General features: G+C 46.9%; 1 protein-coding gene across 6 annotated transcripts in view; it reads right to left on the bottom strand.

The window, feature by feature from the left end:
* LOC124046166 (sterile alpha motif domain-containing protein 11-like) overlaps window positions 1–20,000 on the bottom strand; it is a 114,390-nt gene that overhangs the window by 32,129 nt on the left and 62,261 nt on the right. For all 6 annotated transcript variants that reach the window (XM_046366244.1, XM_046366243.1, XM_046366242.1 and 3 more), the window contains one exon: window positions 15,211–15,372. In XM_046366244.1, the coding sequence (XP_046222200.1) occupies window positions 15,211–15,372 (162 nt within the window). The remainder of the gene's footprint in view (window positions 1–15,210; window positions 15,373–20,000) is intronic.

The raw sequence follows: 20,000 nt of genomic DNA, 5'->3' as shown, positions 1-20,000 counted from the left end.
TTTCTCTCTCTCTCTCTTTCCCACTCTCTCTCTCTGTCTATCCCTCTCTCTCTGTCTTTCCTCTCTCTCTCTCTCTCTCTCTCTCTCTCTCTCTCTCTCTCTCTCTCTCTCTCTCTCTCTCTCTCTCTCTCTCTCTCTCTCTCTCTCTCTCTCTCTCTCTCTCTCTCTCCCATCTCTACCTCCTCTCACCCTTCTCTCTCTCTCTCTCCTATCTCTACCCCCTCTCTCTCTCTCTCTTTCCCTCTCTCTCTCTCTCTCTCTTTCCCGCTCTCTCTCTCTCTGTCTTTCCTTCTCTCTCTCTCTCTTTCCCGCTGTCTCTCTCTCTCTCTTTCCCGCTCTCTCTCTCTTCTCCTCTCTCTGTCTCTCTGTCTCTCTCTCTCTCTCTCTCTCTCTCTCTCTCTCTCTCTCTCTCTCTCTCTCTCTCTCTCTCTCTCTCTCTCTCTCTCTCTCTCTCTCTCTCTCTCTCTCTCTCTCTCTCTCTCTCTCTCTCATTCCCGCTCTCTCTCTCTCTGTCTTTCCTTCTCTCTCTCTCTCTTTCCCGCTGTCTCTCTCTCTCTTTCCCGCTCTCTCTCTCTCTTTCCTGTTCTCTCTCTCTCTCTCTCTCTCTCTCTCTCTCTCTCTCTCTCTCTCTCTCTCTCTCTCTCTCTCTCTCTCTCTCTCTCTCTCTCTCTCCCATCTCTACCTCCTCAATCCCCCCCTTTTAAATTAGACAGATCCTGTGGGAGCCAGGGGCCATTTCTGCCACTGGCATGTGTAGAGCATGTACCTCTCTTACCGAGTGTGTATGTGTGTGTGTGTGTGTGTACGCATGCGTGTGTATGTGTGTGTACTGGGTCGTTGAGCTGGTGCTGGGGTCGGGGGTGGAGCGACAGATATTAATGTGGCCCAGCTTTGGTGTATCGATCTGTTTACTTCTGCTGGGCCGCTGGGGACTCAACTGGCGGTAGACAGGGTGTGTTTGTGTGTGTGTGGGGGGGGGGGGGATAAGGGAGGGATCCTAGGAAACTGGAGCCCTGGGGCACACACAAACACACACACGGCATCCCTAGCCGCATCCTCAGAGCATGCGCAGACCAGCTGACTGGTGTGTTTACGGACATATTCAATCTCTCCCTATCACAGTCTGCTGTCACCACATGCTTCAAGATGGCCACCATTGTTCCTGTACCCAAGAAGGCAAAGGTAACTGAACTTAATGACTATCACCCTGTAGCACTCACCTCTGTTATCATGAAGTGCTTTGAGAGACTATTCAAGGTTCATATCACCTCCACCTTACCTGTCACCCTAGACCCACTTCAATTTGCTTACCACCCCAAAAGATCCAATTGCCATCACCCTGCACACTGCCCTGTCCCGTCTGGACAAGAGGAATACCTATGTAAGAATGCTGTTCATTGACTACAGATCATTGACTATAGCTCAGCATTCATCATTAAGCGCAGGGCCCTGGGTCTCAAACCCGCCCTGTGCAATTGGGTCCAGGAATTCCTGACGGGCTGCCCCCAGGTGATAAAGGTAGGAAACAACATCTCCACTTAGTTGATCCTCAACACTGGGGCCCAACAAGGGTGTGTGCTCAGCCCCCTCCTGTACTCCCTGTTCACCCCAAAGCACAACAGTGCCTCTTCAACCTCAGGAGGCTAAAGAAATGTGGCTTGTCATCTAAAACCCTCACAAACTTTGACAGATGCACAATTGAGAGCATCCTGTCATGCTGTATCACCACCTGGTACGGCAATAGCACCGCCTACAACTGCCAGGCTCTCCAGAAGGTAGTGAGGTCTGCACAACACATCACCAGGGACAAACTACCTGCCCTTCAGGACATCTACAGCACCCAATGTCACAGGAAGGCTAAAAAGATCAAGGACAACAACCACCCGAGCCACTGCCTGTTCACCCCACTATCATCCAGAAGGCGAGGTCAGTACAGGTGCAACAAAGCTGGGACAGAGAGAGTGAAAAACAGCTTCCATCTCAAGGCCATCAGACTGTTAAACAACCATCACTAGCACCGAGAGGCTGCTGCCTACATACAGACTTTAAATCATTGGCCACTTTAATAAATGGAACACTTGTCACTTTAATAATGCAACTTGAATAATGTTTACACATCTTGCATTACTCATCTTATTACTCATCGTATATACTGTATTCTATACTATCTATTGCATCTTAGTCTATGCCACGCTGACATTGCTCATCCATATATTTATATTTATGAATTCTTATTCCATTCCATACTTACGATTTGTGTGTATTAGGTATTGTTGTGGAGTTGTTAGATAATACTTGTTAGATATCGGAACTATAAGCAAACGCATTTTGCTACACTCACAATAACATCTGCTAGACACGTGTATGTGGCCAATAACATCTGCTAGCCACGTGTATGTGGCCAATAACATCTGCTAGACACGTGTATGTGGCCAATAACATCTGCTAGCCACGTGTATGTGGCCAATAACATCTGCTAGCCACGTGTATGTGGCCAATAACATCTGCTAGCCACGTGTATGTGGCCAATAACATCTGCTAGCCACGTGTATGTGGCCAATAACATCTGCTAGCCACGTGTATGTGGCCAATAACATCTGCTAGCCACGTGTATGTGGCCAATAACATTTGTAGAATGTATGCACACATGACTGTAAGTCGCTTTGGATAAAAGCGTCTGCTAAATGGCATATATTATTATTATTATTATTATTTGACTTCACCAAAGGTTGGTGGATGAGGATAGAGGCTTCACCTATATGAGTTCCTCAGGTTGACAATGGTCGCCCAGTCCCTATTTACAATGCCTGGACTCTCACATAGAGACCAAGGATGGGATACAATCTGTGGAGCACTGCTGACAATGCACCCTTTTAAAGGTAAGGTCATTTCTGATTGAGCCACCATCTGCAGTGGTTAAAGTGAATGCAATCTCTGTGAATGTGGGAACATTACCTTTAAAAGCCGCATTGTCAACAACGGGCAATAGGATTGAATCCTGGCCATACACCAAATTCTACAAATCGGCTGTTCCTCAAACCCTTGATTATCTGAATAAGATGTGATTGTGTAGGGCTGGAGCAAAAGCCTGCAAACCCAGGCAACTTTGGTCGAACATTAAATATAATTTGCTCCTTTGTTCATCTCTCTCTCTCTCTCTCTCTCTCTCTCTCTCTCTCTCTCTCTCTCTCTCTCTCTCTCTCTCTCTCTCTCTCTCTCTCTCTCTCTCTCTCTCTCTCTCTCTCTCTCTCTCTCTATATATATATATATATATATATATATATATATATATATATATTCAATTCAATATATGTTTTATTGGCGTGAGTGGGTGGTTGCCACTGTTGCCAAAGCAATGTATACGTTGTACTACATAAATTACCAATATGTTTGAGCAACAACAACAATAATAGTGTGTATATCAACATAAACAATTATACATGTATAATGACACACAACAAGACATGAAACATGAACAATTGAAAAAGGGAATCTACAAGGGCTCGTGTAAGACATGTTGGGAAATGGTGTCTCTCTTATATTATGACAGGCCAGGACATCATCTGCAAGCAAGATCTCTGTCTACGTTTTATCCTGTCAAAATGCAGATGTTCTCCTCGACAGACAGAACAACAAATCCTGGAATTCTTTCTTCACATTTCAGGAAATAAGTACCTCTGATTGAGTCATACTTTGAGCAGTGGAGCAGGAAGTGCTGCTCCCTCTGTACTTACATCGTCTTTCTTCTCTGACCTTCTTTGTTTTTCTATGACGTCCTCTCTATTTCCAGGCCATGGTCACTGAGTCTATACATGGTCACTGAGTCTATACATGGTCACTGAGTCTATACATGGTCATTGTCTTCCTTTTTGAAATCTCTATTTAGAATTTGGTAACATTGACGTTTGTGATTTAATTGAGTTTTGTTTGCCCATAATTAGTGTGTGTATTTTGGTTGCAGATGTCTATTTGTTAGAATGTTGTTATTTGTGGTCGTATAATTGAATTTAGCTGGTGCTTCTGGTTGCTCTGAAGGGTCACTCTCCCGGTTGTGTTGTTTCCATAACAAAGCCTTGTGATGATAATATTCTGTATCACGGTGTGTTAGGTGAGTCCATCATTTGGTGTCTCTTTTCTCAATTTGGAGTGCTAGGGGCAATGTCCCAAGTCCTGCCCTACAGGCTAGGTTTGGGGCATTTCTGTGCACACTGAGAATATTTTGTACAAAATTCCATGTATAAAATTGGGGCTTTTATCCCATGATGTACATTTTAAATTGTTAAGGAGGCCCCATATTTCACTGCCATGTAGAAGGATTGGACAAAGTCCAATAATATAAGCCACATTCTAATTTGGTGGGTTTAGAGTCTTTCTATTTGCAAAATAGCTTTATCTGTTAGAGACTTTATGGCCATGTCAGTCAAACCGCCCAGATGAACTCCTAGTCAGACCAAGGTAAGTGTAGTTGGTGGTGTGTCTCTCTCGCTCTCCATTATTCTCTTTCATGTAGGCTAAAGAAGGGTCATCTGGGGCTGTGGCCTCCAAGGGGGAAGCAGCCCACCACAACTACACAATGGACCGAGAGGGGAGAAGAGGGTACAGAAATGGAGAGCCAGACCACTCCCCCTCCCCCCACACACACACACTTATACACACACACGTACACACACACGTACACACACACGTACACACACACACACGTACACACACACGTACACACACACGTACACACACACACACACGTACACACACACGTACACACACACACACGTACACACAACACACGTACACACACACGTACACACACGTACACACACACACGTACACACACACACGTACACACACACACACGTACACACACACACACGAACACACACACGTACACACACACACACGTACACACACACTTATACACACGCACAAACACACACGTACACACACACACACGTACACACACATACACACACACACGTACACACACACGTGCACACACACACGTACACACACACACACGTACACACACACGTACACACACACGTACACACACACGTACACACACACGTACACACACACGTACACACACACACACACGTACACACACACACACGAACACACACACGTACACACACACACACGTACACACACACACTTATACACACGCACAAACACACACGTACACACACACACACACACACACTAGAGCTGGATAATATGGACAAAAATCCATATTGAGATAAAATGCCTGAATTGATGCGATAACGATAAATAGAATGATATGTTTATAACAATATGAGGCAGTTTTTAAAAAATGATCCTTTAAAATACTTTTACTAGTTTGCTGGCTGTTCCAATAACAATCACCCATATTATCAAATGTATTTTATTTCAAACTTCACATTTCTCTAGTATAGGGTGCTTATTGTAATGAACGATATCAGCAAAATGCCTGCGATAAGTGATCGGTATGGTTGGTGTTGCTCATTTTGGTTTATCGTCCCAGCTCTAGCACACACGCACACACACACACACACACACACACACACACACACACACACACACACACACACACACACACACACACACACACACACACACACACACACACACACACACACACACACACACACACACACACACACACACACACAAACAGTTGTTTTGGGAGGTCCCACTCTGGACCCATCCTGCTAATCCCTCTTTTGTCCTCCTTATCTCCTCGCATCTCTTCTCAGAATTATGCAGAAATCCCACCCGTTATTAAACTGGGCTTTCCACCATGGGAGAATGTTCAATTATTCCTGTTATTCCCTTGATATGGCCCAGCCAGGCTCATGATGGATTGGGGACTGGCAGGTATACTGAATCATATGCATTCCAAATGGCACCGAATACCATGCATAATGCTCCTTTTGAAAAGAAGTAACTCAGGAAGTGCACTACATAGGGAAGAGGGTTCCATTTGGGATGCAAATCTGTTTCCAAAGCCAATGGTATAAACAAGTAAGATGTTATATGGAAAAACAAGAGCCGGATGAAGTATTTTCTCCCAGGCTTTTAACTATGGGCATTTCAAGGTGTGTTCCTATCATGCCGATCTTAATGACGAGATGGTAGACAGTGCAGCCTCGCTAGAAGAGCAATGGACAGAAGTACAGGAGACAAAACAAAGCCCTACTCCTCTTCCGTGTTGACCTCCTCCAACCCCTCTTCTTCCCTTTCCTTTCACTCCTTTCATCATAACAGAGAGAGAGAAAAGCGGAGGGGGAGCACCCCCCCCCCGCCAGGTCCAACAAGAGCCTCCCGAAACAACACCTGACACACACATTCTGCTACTTCTCGCCCCCTTCACACACCCACATTCTGCTACTTCTCGCCCCCTTCACACACACACTTTCATTTTTCGTACACTCCACTTCAAACACATGAAAGGATGCTCTGCAGGGACCAAGGCGAAATGGAGAGTCGGAGAGAGAGAAAACAAAAGGAGAGTGGAGAAAAAAAGAGAGAATATAAAAGCAACCCCTGTGCTTAGAGAGGGAGGTGTGTGAAAGAGGGGAGGGAGGGGGAGGTGTGTGAAAGAGGGAAGGGGGGAGAGGGAGGTGTGTGAGAGAGTGGGAGAGGAGAGTCACAAGGGCCCACCGGAGCTCAGGTCAATGTCAAGGGGGATCTCACTGGAGCAATTCAGATCAACCTCTCCACGAACAAACAGGGCCATCCCTCTGTCACACCTCCACCCCATCCCCTCAGAGGAGAGAGCGACAGACAGAAAGAGGACAAGAAGGGGGGTAGTTGAGAGGCGGTGCAGTTGGGATTTGGTGTCATGCAGGTGAAAGAGGACCCAAAAGCGACTTAACAGAAACAGAGTTTATTAAAGTCCAAAACGGAATAACAGAAATCCTCTAGACTTGTAGAGGGGAAACAACTGGAGAAGCGGCCACAGACTGCAGGTCGCTTCGGGTAGGCGCAGGCCGTAGTCGACTGAGACACCTGCTCACACGCAGCATCTGATGAAGGCACAAAACACGACAGGACAGGGTGATACACAATCACGGCAAAAACACGACAGGACAGGGCGAAACGCAATCACAGCATGGTGAATACAATACAAGGAACCGACGGGACAGGAACGGATCACAAAGGAATAAATAGGGACTCTAATCAGGGGAAAGGATCGGGAACAGGTGTGGGAAGACTAAATGATGATTAGGGGAATAGGAACAGCTGGGAGCAGGAACGGAACGACAGAGAGAAGAGAGAGCGAGAGAGTGAGAGAGTGAGAGAGTGAGAGAGGGAGGGGGAGAGAGAGGGATAGAAGGAGGGAAAGAACCAAACAAGACCAGCAGAGGGAAACGAATAGCATGGGGAGCACAGGGACAAGACATGACAATAAATGACAAACATGACAGTACCCCCCCACTCACCGAGCGCCTCCTGGCGCACTCGAGGAGGAATCCTGGCGGCAACGGAGGAAATCATCGATGAGCGAACGGTCCAGCACGTCCCGAGACGGAACCCAACTCCTCTCCTCAGGACCGTAACCCTCCCAATCCACTAGGTATTGGTGACCCCGTCCCCGAGAACGCATGTCCATAATCTTATGTACCTTGTAAATAGGTGCGCTCTCGACAAGGACGGGGGGGGGAGGGAAGACGAACGGGGTGCGAAGAAAGGGCTTAACACAGGAGACATGGAAGACAGGATGGACGCGACGAAGATGTCGCGGAAGAAGCAGTCGCACAGCGACAGGATTGACGACCTGGGAGACACGGAACGGACCAATGAACCGCGGAGTCAACTTACGAGAAGCTGTCGTAAGAGGAAGGTTGCGAGTGGAAAGCCACACTCTCTGGCCGCAACAATACCTTGGACTCTTAATCCTGCGTTTATTGGCGGCTCTCACCGTCTGTGCCCTGTAACGGCAAAGTGCAGACCTCACCCTCCTCCAGGTGCGCTCACAACGTTGGACAAACGCTTGAGCGGAGGGAACGCTGGACTCGGCAAGCTGGGATGAGAACAGAGGAGGCTGGTAACCCAGACTACTCTGAAACGGAGATAACCCGGTAGCAGACGAAGGAAGCGAATTGTGAGCGTATTCTGCCCAGGGGAGCTGTTCTGCCCAAGACGCAGGGTTTCTGAAAGAAAGGCTGCGTAGTATGCGACCAATCGTCTGATTGGCCCTCTCTGCTTGACCGTTAGACTGGGGATGAAACCCGGAAGAGAGACTGACGGACGCACCAATCAAACGACAGAACTCCCTCCAAAACTGTGACGTGAATTGCGGGCCTCTGTCTGAAACGGCGTCTAACGGGAGGCCATGAATTCTGAATACATTCTCAATAATGATTTGTGCCGTCTCCTTAGCGGAAGGAAGTTTAGCGAGGGGAATGAAATGTGCCGCCTTAGAGAACCTATCGACAACCGTCAGAATCACAGTCTTCCCCGCAGACAAAGGCAGACCGGTAATGAAGTCTAAGGCAATGTGAGACCATGGTCGAGAAGGAATGGGGAGCGGTCTGAGACGACCGGCAGGAGGAGAGTTACCCGACTTAGTCTGCGCGCAGTCCGAACAAGCAGCCACGAAACGGCGCGTGTCACGCTCCTGAGTCGGCCACCAAAAGCGCTGGCGAATAGACGCAAGAGTGCCTCGAACACCGGGATGACCAGCTAACTTGGCAGAGTGAGCCCACTGAAGAACAGCCAGACGAGTGGAAACAGGAACGAAAAGGAGGTTACTAGGACAAGCGCGCGGCGACGCAGTGTGCGTGAGTGCTTGCTTAACCTGTCTTTCAATTCCCCAGACTGTTAACCCGACAACACGCCCATAAGGAAGAATCCCCTCGGGATCAGTAGAAGCCACAGAAGAACTAAACAGACGGGATAAGGCATCAGGCTTGGTGTTCTTGCTACCCGGACGGTAAGAAATCACAAACTCGAAACGAGCGAAAAACAACGCCCAACGAGCTTGACGGGCATTAAGTCGTTTGGCAGAACGGATGTACTCAAGGTTCTTATGGTCTGTCCAAACGACAAAAGGAACGGTCGCCCCCTCCAACCACTGTCGCCATTCGCCTAGGGCTAAGCGGATGGCGAGCAGTTCACGGTTACCCACATCATAGTTGCGCTCAGATGGCGACAGGCGATGAGAAAATAAGCGCAAGGATGAACCTTATCGTCAGACTGGAAGCGCTGGGATAGGATGGCTCCCACGCCTACCTCTGAAGCGTCAACCTCGACAATGAATTGTCTAGTGACGTCAGGAGTAACGAGGATAGGAGCGGACGTAAAACGTTCTTTAAGAAGATCAAAAGCTCCCTGGGCGGAACCGGACCACTTAAAACACGTCTTGACAGAAGTAAGAGCTGTGAGAGGGGCAGCAACTTGACCGAAATTACGAATGAAACGCCGATAGAAATTAGCGAAACCTAAAAAGCGCTGCACCTCGACACGTGACCTTGGAACGGGCCAATCACTGACAGCTTGGACCTTAGCGGAATCCATCTGAATGCCTTCAGCGGAAATAACGGAACCGAGAAAAGTAACGGAGGAGACATGAAAAGAGCACTTCTCAGCCTTTACGTAGAGACAATTCTCTAAAAGGCGCTGTAGAACACGTCGAACGTGCTGAACATGAATCTCGAGTGACGGAGAAAAAATCAGGATATCGTCAAGATAGACAAAAACAAAAATGTTCAGCATGTCTCTCAGAACATCATTAACTAATGCCTGAAAAACAGCTGGCGCATTGGCGAGACCGAACGGCAGAACCCGGTACTCAAAATGCCCTAACGGAGTGTTAAACGCCGTTTTCCACTCGTCCCCCTCTCTGATGCGCACGAGATGGTAAGCGTTACGAAGGTCCAACTTAGTAAAGCACCTGGCTCCCTGCAGAATCTCGAAGGCTGATGACATAAGGGGAAGCGGACAACGATTCTTAACCGTTATGTCATTCAGCCCTCGATAATCCACGCAGGGGCGCAGAGTACCGTCCTTCTTTTTAACAAAAAGAACCCCGCCCCGGCCGGAGAAGAAGAAGGCACTATGGTACCGGCGTCAAGAGACACAGACAAATAATCCTCGAGAGCCTTACGTTCGGGAGCCGACAGAGAGTATAGTCTACCTCGAGGAGGAGTGGTCCCCGGAAGGAGATCAATACTACAATCATACGACCGGTGAGGAGGAAGGGAGTTGGCTCGGGACCGACTGAAGACCGTGCGCAGATCATGATATTCCTCCGGCACTCCTGTCAAATCGCCAGGTTCCTCCTGAGAAGTAGGGACAGAAGAAATGGGAGGGATGGCAGACATTAAACACTTCACATGACAAGAAACGTTCCAGGATAGGATAGAATTACTAGACCAATTAATAGAAGGATTATGACATACAAGCCAGGGATGACCCAAAACAACAGGTGTAAACGGTGAACGGAAAATCAAAAAAGAAATAGTCTCACTGTGGTTACCAGATACTGTGAGAGTTAAAGGTAGTGTCTCAAATTTGATACTGGGAAGATGACTACCATCTAAGGCAAACATGGGCGTAGGCCTGTCTAACGGTCCGAAAGGAATGTTATGTTTCCGAGCCCATGCTTCGTCCATGAAACAACCCTCAGCCCCAGAGTCAATCAAAGCACTGCATGTAGCACCCGAACCGGTCCAGCGTAGATGGACCGACATAGTAGTACAAGATCTAGATGAAGGGACCTGAGTAGTAGCGCTCACCAGTAGCCCTCCGCTTACTGATGGGCTCTGGCCTCTTACTGGACATGAATTAACAAAATGTCCAGCAACTCCGCAATAGAGGCACAGGCGGTTGGTGATCCTCCGTTCCCTCTCCTTATTCGAGATGCGAATCCCTCCCAGCTGCATGGGCTCAGTCTCAAAGCCAGAGGAGGGAGATGGTTGCGATGCGGAGCAGGGAAACACCGTTGATGCGAGCTCTCTTCCACGAGCCCGGTGACGAAGATCTACCCGTCGTTCTATGCGGATGGCGAGAGCAATCAAAGAGTCCACATCTGAAGGAACCTCCCGGGAGAGAATCTCATCCTTAACCACTGCGTGGAGTCCCTCCAGAAAACGAGCGAGCAGCGCCGGCTCGTTCCACTCACTAGAGGCAGCAAGAGTGCGAAACTCAATGGAATAATCCGTTATGGACCGTTCACCTTGGCATAAGGAAGCCAGGGCCCTAGAAGCCTCCCCACCAAAAACTGAACGGTCAAAAACCCGAATCATCTCCTCTTTAAAGTTCTGGAATTTGTTAGAGCAATCAGCCCTTGCCTCCCAGATAGCTGTGCCCCATTCTCGAGCCCGGCCAGTAAGGAGTGAAATGACGTAAGCAACCCGAGCTCTCTCTCTAGAGTATGTGTGGGGTTGGAGAGAGAACACAATCTCACACTGCGTGAGAAAGGAGCGGCACTCAGTGGGCTGCCCGGAGTAGCAAGGTGGGTTATTAACCCTAGGTTCTGGAGGCTCGGCAGGCCAGGGAGTAACAGGTGGCACGAGACGTAGACTCTGGAACTGTCCAGAGAGGTCGGAAACCTGAGCGGCCAGGTTCTCCACGGCATGGCGAGCAGCAGACAATTCCTGCTCGTGTCTGCCGAGCATGGCTCCTTGGATCTCGACGGCAGTGTAACGAGCGTCTGAAGTCGCTGGGTCCATTCCTTGGTCGGTTCCTTCTGTCATGCAGGTGAAAGAGGACCCAAAAGCGACTTAACAGAAACAGAGTTTATTAAAGTCCAAAACGGAATAACAGAAATCCTCTAGACTTGTAGAGGGGAAACAACTGGAGAAGCGGCCACAGACTGCAGGTCGCTTCGGGTAGGCGCAGGCCGTAGTCGACTGAGACACCTGCTCACACGCAGCATCTGATGAAGGCACAAAACACGACAGGACAGGGTGATACACAATCACGGCAAAAACACGACAGGACAGGGCGAAACGCAATCACAGCATGGTGAATACAATACAAGGAACCGACGGGACAGGAACGGATCACAAAGGAATAAATAGGGACTCTAATCAGGGGAAAGGATCGGGAACAGGTGTGGGAAGACTAAATGATGATTAGGGGAATAGGAACAGCTGGGAGCAGGAACGGAACGACAGAGAGAAGAGAGAGCGAGAGAGTGAGAGAGTGAGAGAGGGAGGGGGAGAGAGAGGGATAGAAGGAGGGAAAGAACCAAACAAGACCAGCAGAGGGAAACGAATAGCATGGGGAGCACAGGGACAAGACATGACAATAAATGACAAACATGACATTTGGGATTCCCTGCGCGATGAAGTGAGAGAGAAAAAGGCAGAACTACAGCCAATCTTCTGCTAAATAGGGAATTACAAACAGAGGAAAAGAGAAGAGGACGTGTGGACTGATATAGGTGCTGTAGGGTCAGAAATATGGCAACAGAAGCCTACTCAGAAAAATAATTAAACAATAGTACAATTTACACTGAACAAAACACAAACGCAACATGTAAAGTGTTGGTCCCATGTTTCATGAGCTGAAATAAAAGATTCCAGCAAAAAGTTTATTTCTCTCAAATGTTGTGTACAAATGTGTTTACATCCCTGTTAGTCAGCATTTCTCATTCGCCAAGATAAGCCCTCTGACAGGTGTGGCATATTAAGAAGCTCATTAAACAGCATGATCGTTCCACAGGTGCACCTTGTGCTGAGGACAATAAAAGTCCACTCTAAAATGTGCATTTTGTCACACAACACAATGCCACAGATGTCTGCAATTGGCATGCTGACTGCAGGAATGGCCACCAGAGCTGTTGCCAGATAATTTTCAGATAATTTCTCTACCATAAGCCGCCTCCAATGTCATTTTAGAGAATTTGGCTGTACTTTCAATCGGCCTCACAACAGCAGACCACGTGTAACCACGCCAGCCCAGGACCTCCACATCCGGCTTCTTCAACTGCAGGATTGTCTGAGACCAGCCACCCAGAAAGCTGATGGAACTTAGGAGTATTTCTGTCAGTAATAAAGCCCTTTTGTGGGTAAAAACAAATTCTGATTGGCTGATTGGCTCGCTCCCAAGTGGGTGGGCCAATACCCTCCCCTTTTACAGTCAGCTTAGAAAGAACTGTACAGATGATACATTTGTGAAACCAATATTTAATAACAAAAACAAATGTGTCCAGTGATATGAGATCTGTTTGTAAAACATTTACATTTCACATTTGAGTCATTTAGCAGATGCTCTTATCCAGAGCGACTTAAAATAAGCGCATTCATGAGACAACCACATATATACAGAACATATATCATATACAGGATACGAACGTTCCATTACAGCTATACAGCATCAATTCTTTTCAGTGTTGAAGCTGAAAGTTAAACTTTCAAAGTATGTTTTTTTCTGCTTAACTTGGGGGAAAGCAGGCTTGTGGATTGATGAAGGCACCCAGCAGGTGCAGCACCCAGCAGGGTGAATATCAGAAACACCAAAGACTTGGGAGGCCTAGTAGACATGAGTGTGTGTGTATGTTTTAAATGGCACAAGTATGTGTTTATTATTTCCTGGATTTACTGCCAAAAGTCACACATATCATAAATTAATCATCAGCATACATCCTGTTGTTTTGTACTTGTCTTGCTCTAAAGAAAGGCAATTCTACCTCTTTCACTCATCTCTTCCCATTCTCACTCTCCTTAAAATGTTTCTCTCTCTCTCTCTCTCTCTCTCTCTCTCTCTCTCTCTCTCTCTCTCTCTCTCTCACTCTCTCTCTCTCTCTCTCTCTCTCTCTCTCTCTCTCTCTCTCTCTCTCTATCTCTCTCTCTCTCTCTCTCACTCTCTCTCTCTCCCTCTCTCTTTCCCTCTCTCTCTCTTTCTTTCTCCCTCTCTCTCTCTCTCTCTCTCTCTCTCTCTCTCTCTCTCTCTCTCTCTCTCTCTCTCTCTCTCTCTCTCTCTCTCTCTCTCTCTCTCTCTCTCTCTCTCTCTCTCTACCTAACTCCTAACCCCTAACCTTATTTATTTATTTCACACCTCGAAGGGCATAAATAAACTGTAGATAAAAAGGAATGTGGACAGAAAAGAGAGTAGAGGATTTTGTTGAAACTGAAAAAGGGAGAGAGAGAGAGAGAGAGAGAGAGAGAGAGAGAGAGAGAGAGAGAGAGAGAGAGAGAGAGAGAGAGAGAGAGAGAGAGAGAGAGAGAGAGAGAGCGAGAGCATCCCCACGAGATGTCTGCATTGCGCCATAGTGTCTGTATTAAAAACAGAGCGCCTTCTGGGAAAGGAAATGGGGAGAATATGGCACCCTGGGCCATTGAACTCCCAAAATGCATTGCACTTCAGCCTAATTCTTCTCAGATGCAGGGGGGGGGCATTAAAGCCTTTATAGGCTTCGCCCCTTAGATTTGCAGCCTGTAATTAAAAATCATTACTAATCCAATAAAAATAAAAGTAGCTCAAACTACGTTTGGGATGTGAAATGGATTCGATTTATGCCACCGCGAAGGGAGTCATAAATCCTGGCCGCAATTAATGTTACATTCTTTTAAAAACAGAAGGAAAAGGATAACCATTGAGGCTCCTCAAGTTGAAAGTGGTGGCGAAACGGAAATACACCCTGCCACATGTTTGACTGTCTGCCTCATTTTCATATTTTCATATTCTTTTTCCAGTTCCAACCCAGTTTTACCATAAATTAACGGATGTACATTTCTGAAGAAAGAAAAAGAACCCTAAGAAAAAGGACAGACTCGCGGTTTACATGGTATTGGGAGATTTACAGCGTCGGCTGCCAGCCAGTGAGTGAGCAGATCGATAGCGGCATCCGTGTGTGCTGGCTAGGAGTGTTGTTGTGACCGAGCACAGCATCGGTCACAAATCACCCAGAGTTACATTTTGACATTGGGTGGGCTGGCACCCCAAATAGAAATGACAGCAGTCTCCATGCTGGAGATTTACACTGGCATGGTGGCATACCCACAAACAGATGCCACACAACAAAAGGCCACAACCCCGGGGTTACCATTAGCAGTGGTTGAGCAGGGTCAGGTGTGTGTATAGCTCTGGTGTGTGACAGGCCTAAATGAGGTGTGTGTAGTTAGGTGACTGAATCCTAAAGTTCTGATATAACGAGCGGATGTTTAGGAGGAGGTTAGGCTTCACGACTAGACCCTGACTAGGACAGCATCCACCTACACACACGTGTGCGCGTGTCTAGGTGGACACACACAAGCACACAAACACACACACTAGTCTCACCATGGCTGGGAAGACCCATGTTGTTGGCCAGCTGGTAGAGGCGCTGTTGCTGCTCCTCGTAGGAGCCCTGCTCGTTCAGTGCTGACATAATCCGCCTGTAGTGCTCCTCCGGGGTCATGTGACTGTGGCCGCCCCCCTCCAGCACGGGGGTGTGGGAGTTCTCTGTGGGGGGGACAGGAAGAGAGTTAGCACACTATTAACTCAACAGTAACTATGAACTCATCGTTGACCAATAACACTATCTCATGAATTAATTCACCACTAACTCACCACTCACCATTAACTCACCACAATTTCACCATTAATTCACCACAAATGTCACCATTAACTCACCACTAACTCACCACTATCTCACCATGACCTAAATAATACCAAAACAGGGTGCTCAATCCAAAGCTATCTTTCATTGAAGCAAAAACTCTTCATAAATAAATATAATCCATCAAAAAAGAATGGGGCAGACAATCAGCAATTATTTCAGAATGGTGTACTATGGACAGTAGTATAATGAGCTTTGTGGGGGGTAATGTAGAAGTCACTCTGATCTTATATTGTATGAATACAGAACTGTTTCCTGAGTGGAAATGTGTGAGCATATGTATGTTTGTGGTGTGATGTCGCTGTGCTTTGGTTGTAATGTGTGATGTGCGATATCCGCTCTCTGTGATGCTTATTGTCTCTCCTCTCCTCCTTCCCTACCCATTATCTCTCTCTTTCCCTCTCTCACCCTTTATTCATCTCTCTCTCTCTCTCTCTCTCTCTCTCTCTCTCTCTCTCTCTCTCTCTCTCTCTCTCTCTCTCTCTCTCTCTCTCTCTCTCTCTCTCCTCTTCTCTCTGTCTCTCACTCTCTCACCCTTTATTCATATCTCTCTCTCTCTCTCTCTCTCTCTCTCTCTCTCTCTCTCTCTCTCTCTCTCTCTCTCTCTCTCTCTCTCTCTCTCTCTCTCTCTCCTCTTCTCTCTGTCTCTCACTCTCTTACCCTTTATTCATCTCTCTCTCTCTCTCTCTCTCTCTCTCTCTCTCTCTCTCTCTCTCTCTCTCTCTCTCTCTCTCTCTCTCTCTCTCTCTCTCTCTCTCTCTCCTCTTCTCTCTGTCTCTCACTCCCTCACCCTTTATTCATCTCTCTCTCTCTCTCTGAGCTCTGGCAGCAGTAACTTGATACTGGGAGTCAAAGGTATAGGAGGGGAGGTTTGGGGGAGAGTAGGGAGGGAGGGTGAAGTGGTTGGCAGTTGAGGAGGAGGAGGAGGAGGAGGAGGAGGAGGAAGAGGAGGTGGAGGAGGGGAGGAGGAGGATGAGGGGGTTATATTTACCATCTCCTCATTGAAACCCGAGCCTGGCCCTAGGCAGGCGAGAAAGAGTGGCGTGGGTGGGAGAAGGGGAGAGAAGGGAGGGAGGAGGGGAGGAAGAGAAGAAGGAAGGGGGAAAGGGGGAAGGGGGAGGATAAGTACGCTGTCTCTGTCTCCCCCGCCAAGTTCCAACTAATCCACCCACCCAGGGACCCTCAGGTGTGTGTGCGTGTGGTGTGTGTGTGTGTTGTGTTGCAGACACATTTGTTTCTACTTATGGGCAGTGTGGTGTCTGCATGATTGTCTTAGTTAAAGTTGATTTGTGCCTTTATTATTGTGTGTAATGACGTGTGTGTGTGTGTGTGTGTGTGTGTGTGTGTGTGTGTGTGTGTGTGTGTGTGTGTGTGTGTGTGTGTGTGTGTGTGTGTGTGTGTGTGTGTGTGTGTGTGTTTGTGTGTGTATGTGTGTGTATGTGTGTGTGTGTGTGTGTGTGTGTGTGTGTGTGTGTGTGTGTGTGTGTGTGTGTGTGTGTGTGTGAGTGTGTGTGTGTGTGTGTCAACTTGTCTCTGCCTGTCTGAATTTCTCTCTTTATAAGCTCTGCAAGGGGTGCCAACAAACCCCCATCTTTCTCTCTCTTTCAGCTCCCAATCTGTCTCTTTATCTCATATCTATTTTTCCATTTGCTTGGGTCATTATGTTCACCGATCAAGTGTTACGGAGAGGTGCCTCAGACAGAAGGAACAGACACACGAGGATGAGGCTCAGAGGGCTGAGCCATTACACCAGCAGCGTTCTACAGCTTATTTAATCAACCACTCCTGCTGCAAGACACACAAACACGCAAGCAACACATTTAAGTCATTTAACAGATGCTCTTATTCAGAGTGACTTACAGAGTCCATGCATTTTCATACTTTTTCAAACTGGTCTGAATCTGATCTTTATCCTGCAGTCTGAACAGCCAAAAAGCAAATGGAATCGGATATTTCAAGCCACATTTTAAATCACCTTTGTAGGTGGTTTGAAGTCAGATACAAATCTGATTCCGGGCCATACGACTTGTGTCTGAATGGTCAAATCTAAAGTGGTTTTTAGAATGTTATTTCTTTTGTTGCTTACTAGCTACTCTGTTGCTTACTAGCTACTCTGTTGCTTACTAGCTACTCTGTTGACAGTTTGACATGGGGTAGCTAACTAGCCTGTTAATTGTTTACAAACAAATGAGTGGATGCACTAGAACGCTACACAGCAGCAAGTTGACTGCTGTGCCTTTTCAAAATAGACTTGTTTTGAAAGTTGGATCAACTTTTCCATTGAGGCTTTGAAAGAGGCGCTGTTCTTATACTATGATTTTGAACATTCAAAACAACTGCGAAACATCCATATTAGGCATTGTGTCGGTCATCTTAGCTTGCTACATAACTTCTGAGTGGTAGGAAGCATGAGCACCAACACCAATTAGCATACACCACTGCGGAACACACCCTTCATTACCATGGCAACTAGCGTAACCATGTCAGCAAATGACTGCTGTCTGAACACACACAAATCTGTTTTGGCCACTTGTAACTTGCTATTTGGAAAGTCAATATTCCAAAACGGATTTGAAAAACAAAACTGATTGGAGCATTAAGGTTTGCAGTGTGAACGGGGCTTTAGCGGATACTCTAATGTCTATGGTTCTCGTGAAGGCTCCGCCAGGTCAGAGGTCATGCACGAGGCAAAAGTCACTGAACACAGCACAGCACAGCACCACTCTACTCCACACACACCTCAACATTATGTATACATCAAGTCACCACGGACAGATTTAAACTACTCAGTGATAACACAATTAGAAAAAGATGGTGAGAAGCACGTAAGCTATTCACACCTATTCTACAGTAAGCTATTCACACCTATTCTACGGTAAGCTATTCACACCTATTCTACGGCAAGCTATTCACACCTATTCTACGGTAAGCTATTCACACCTATTCTACGGTAAGCTATTCACACCTATTCCTGCTATTCCTTCCTACGTTTGAAACAATGACCTTTTAAAGTTATGACTAACTAAGATGCACAGCAAGAGTGGATAGTACTGAGGGTAGACCGAACCTAAATGTGTTTGTCTGTGTGCGTGTGTGCTTTCATCTGTGTGTGGTGCGCTGTCTCTCTGTGTGTGTGCGGCCTATGCTGTCTTTGTGTATGTGCATGCATGTTATTTGTGTCGCCTTAGAGACGGGCAATATAGGGGTGGGCTGCCCTTGACTTTGCCTGCTGTATGATGCATCAGTGACTGAGGAAACCAGGCAGGACACCAGAGACAAGACAGGGTGGCCATGACGGCTCCTCGCAGGGACGCCAGTTTCCCTCCACATAAGGGTGAAATGAATGGGAGGGAAGTGACTGGATGAGAGAGGTAAGGAAAGGAAGTTGCCATTCCTGATGGCTTGTACATATCTTTCTAAAGGCTGGTTTACCGTTGGTCTATCGACATGTCTACAGACGGTTGTCGCAGGGACATCATGAACATTCTATTGTCGTCTGACACCAAACTTGTCGTTGTCCTTATGAAAAAGTATACACACAAAAACGACAGGCATCAAAATAACCTAACTGGTGTATTTTAACACCAATAAACCCATCCATTTAACAATGAATTTAGTATATGTCAATCTAGCAAACCGGGCAACTGAAAAGCAACTTTCTAAACAATGTTTTGGTTCGTTTCGAGCTTGTAGAGAAAGATAGTGAGAATGACCTATGGCAGCCAGCTGCCTGGCCAGACAGTTGAAATAATGACCATATCACGACGTCTTAACTGAGGCACGTTTCATTCATTATTACAGGAAAATGAACTCACGGCATGATGATTATTTACAAGTTAATGGCGAGGAAATGACAGAAAATAGCTTGCAGTCGTGAGTGTGAAGATAAAAAAAAAAAAAGCAATGCAATTCTACCGGAGAACTTTTATCATTGGGGTCTGTCGGGTAACCATGACAACGGCCGCAGCGACAGGTTCACAGTTGAACTATTATTATTATATATTTTTTTAAATGTGTCTGCGACGAGGAAACGGACAGTTGCAGCGCCGGTCTCCGAACATTCCACCGGAGTATAAATGATATGTTGTTTTGACCAGCGACACTCGCATTCTAACTGTCTACAGACATGTCAATAGACATAGTATCAACCGGTCCTAACACGGGAGAATGCAAGGGGCTGTGAGAGGTAAAGCGAGAATGGGTCAGGTGCGTGCGCCCACATGCGTATGTGTGTGTATGTGCACCAGTGGTGGTCGGTGCCGTTTAAGACGAGGAAGAACGATTTATTCTCACGAGCACGGCCTTATTTCTATTACAGGATATTGGATGACTCTCATTCATATTCCATCCACCCAGTTCAATGTAACAGTGATAGGTTTAGGCTACTACATGACACTCACATTTTCCCTGTAACCGTCATGAGGTTGCTACAACCTGGGCTATGAATGAAAGTTTACAACGTCGGTGCACA

The sequence above is a fragment of the Oncorhynchus gorbuscha genome, linkage group LG10 (genome assembly GCF_021184085.1).
Source record: "Oncorhynchus gorbuscha isolate QuinsamMale2020 ecotype Even-year linkage group LG10, OgorEven_v1.0, whole genome shotgun sequence".
NCBI lineage: Eukaryota > Metazoa > Chordata > Actinopteri > Salmoniformes > Salmonidae > Oncorhynchus > Oncorhynchus gorbuscha.
Note: the sequence above shows the minus strand (reverse complement) of the source record. Positions and strands in the feature narration are given on the sequence as shown.